Below are 1,426 nucleotides of genomic sequence, written 5' to 3'. Positions count from 1 at the left end.
GCCACTCGCCCTCCCTGCACAGCTTCGCGCCTCACCTCGCCGCGTTCCCCTATTCCGCGCCAAAGAGCCGCCGGTCCCGCGCGCGCCTCCGGGCTTTGCGTGCGCGCCCCCAGACGGCGCAGTCGCGAGCGCGCCGCTTGCCGCGCGCCCGTCGCCTCCGCTCCTCGGCGGTGGAGGCCCCCACCGGGTGCCGCGCCCCTGTCACCGCCCCCTTGGCCTTTTCCTCCAGCCTGCCGCGTGTACGCTGCCTTCTCTGTGCCTGAGGACTGGGAGGATGGGGCTGAGCCCCTTGCCTGACTTTTGAGCCCGACAAGTAATCACTTTGCCCTTGTGGCGCGTGGCCCGTCGCCGGAGGCTTCCCCGGGCGTGGGGCCGTTTGGTTCCCTCCAGAGTGCGGTGAGGCAGGCTCGGCCCAGACTGCCTGGGTTTGGAGATAACGTCCCCGCCCCCACCCCTGTTGCAGCAAGGGAGATTGAGGCTGAGGTAACTGGGCCCAGGGACGGCAAGCCGTGGTTGCCTCTCCAGCCCGGGCCCTGAAGGGCTGCTCGTGGATGAACCAGACTGATTTTAAGGGGTGAAGAGGGTGCGTTTCAATCCGATGCTTCTGGAACGTCGAAATTGTCTTCTCTGGAAAGAACCATCCCCTCTTTGGGCTTCAGAGGCCCAAATTGAGGCGCAATGATGAGAGGATGTGGTGGTCTACTCTGATGTCAATCTTGAGGGCTAGGTATGTCCCAACATCTCTTATTACTGCTGTTAATGATGATTCTAATAGCTACCAGTCGTCGAGTACTTATTGCATGCCTGACATTGCACAAAGCAGGTTACACATACGGTCTCATTTAAAACTTCTGAGGTAGGCACCTGTTGTTATCCCCATTTTCCAGGTGAAGAAATCTAGGCACTGACACATAAATAACTTGGGATCACACCGCTAGAGTACTGGGGAAGGGGATTCAAACCGTGGTTTATCTGAACCGTATAACTGGTACATCTATTTCGAAGGCTGCCTTTGATAAATTTGCCCAACCTTTTTTAAAATTCATTTACACTTTCTGCCTGCGTGAACTCTTTCATTCTTTTTTGTTACATGCATAATACAAATTCATTCTTAAAAAAGAAAAAATTCGGGCCTGGTGTGGTGGCTGAGGCCTGTAATCCCAGCACTTTGGGAGGCCGAGGCAGGTGGATCACAATGTAAGGAGTTCGAGACCAGCCTGGCCAATATGGTGAAACCCCGTCTTCACTAAAAATACAAAATTTAGCTGGGCATGGTGACGGGCGCCTGTAGTCCCAGCTTCTCTGGAGGCTGAGGCAGGAGAATCGCTTGAACCCAGGAGGCGGAGTTTGCAGTGAGCCAAGATCCCGCCGCTGCACTCCAGCCTGGGAGACACAGAGAGAGAGACTCCATCTCAAAAAAAAAAAA

At 55.5% G+C, this 1,426-nt stretch overlaps 1 protein-coding gene across 6 annotated transcripts in view; it reads left to right on the top strand.

The window, feature by feature from the left end:
- The first annotated feature begins 203 nt into the window (after nucleotides 1-203).
- The window catches only part of ACACA (acetyl-CoA carboxylase alpha), a 324,534-nt gene continuing 323,311 nt past the window's right edge, over nucleotides 204-1,426 (top strand). For 4 of the 6 annotated variants that reach the window (XM_017539866.2, XM_037742496.1, XM_037742495.1 and 1 more), the window contains exon 1: nucleotides 211-727. Coding sequence is in view for 5 of the 6 variants with exons in the window: in XM_037742496.1 (XP_037598424.1) it covers nucleotides 690-727 (38 nt within the window). In the remaining variant the exon portion in view is untranslated. Of the gene's footprint in view, nucleotides 728-1,426 lie in introns of all 6 variants that reach the window. The other 2 variants (XM_037742497.1, XM_017539861.2) reach the window with 2 other exon arrangements.

Source organism: Cebus imitator, unplaced genomic scaffold (genome assembly GCF_001604975.1).
Source record: "Cebus imitator isolate Cc_AM_T3 unplaced genomic scaffold, Cebus_imitator-1.0 Scaffold121, whole genome shotgun sequence".
In the NCBI taxonomy this organism is placed as follows: Eukaryota; Metazoa; Chordata; class Mammalia; order Primates; family Cebidae; genus Cebus; species Cebus imitator.
This window is presented reverse-complemented; position numbering and strand designations above follow the sequence as displayed.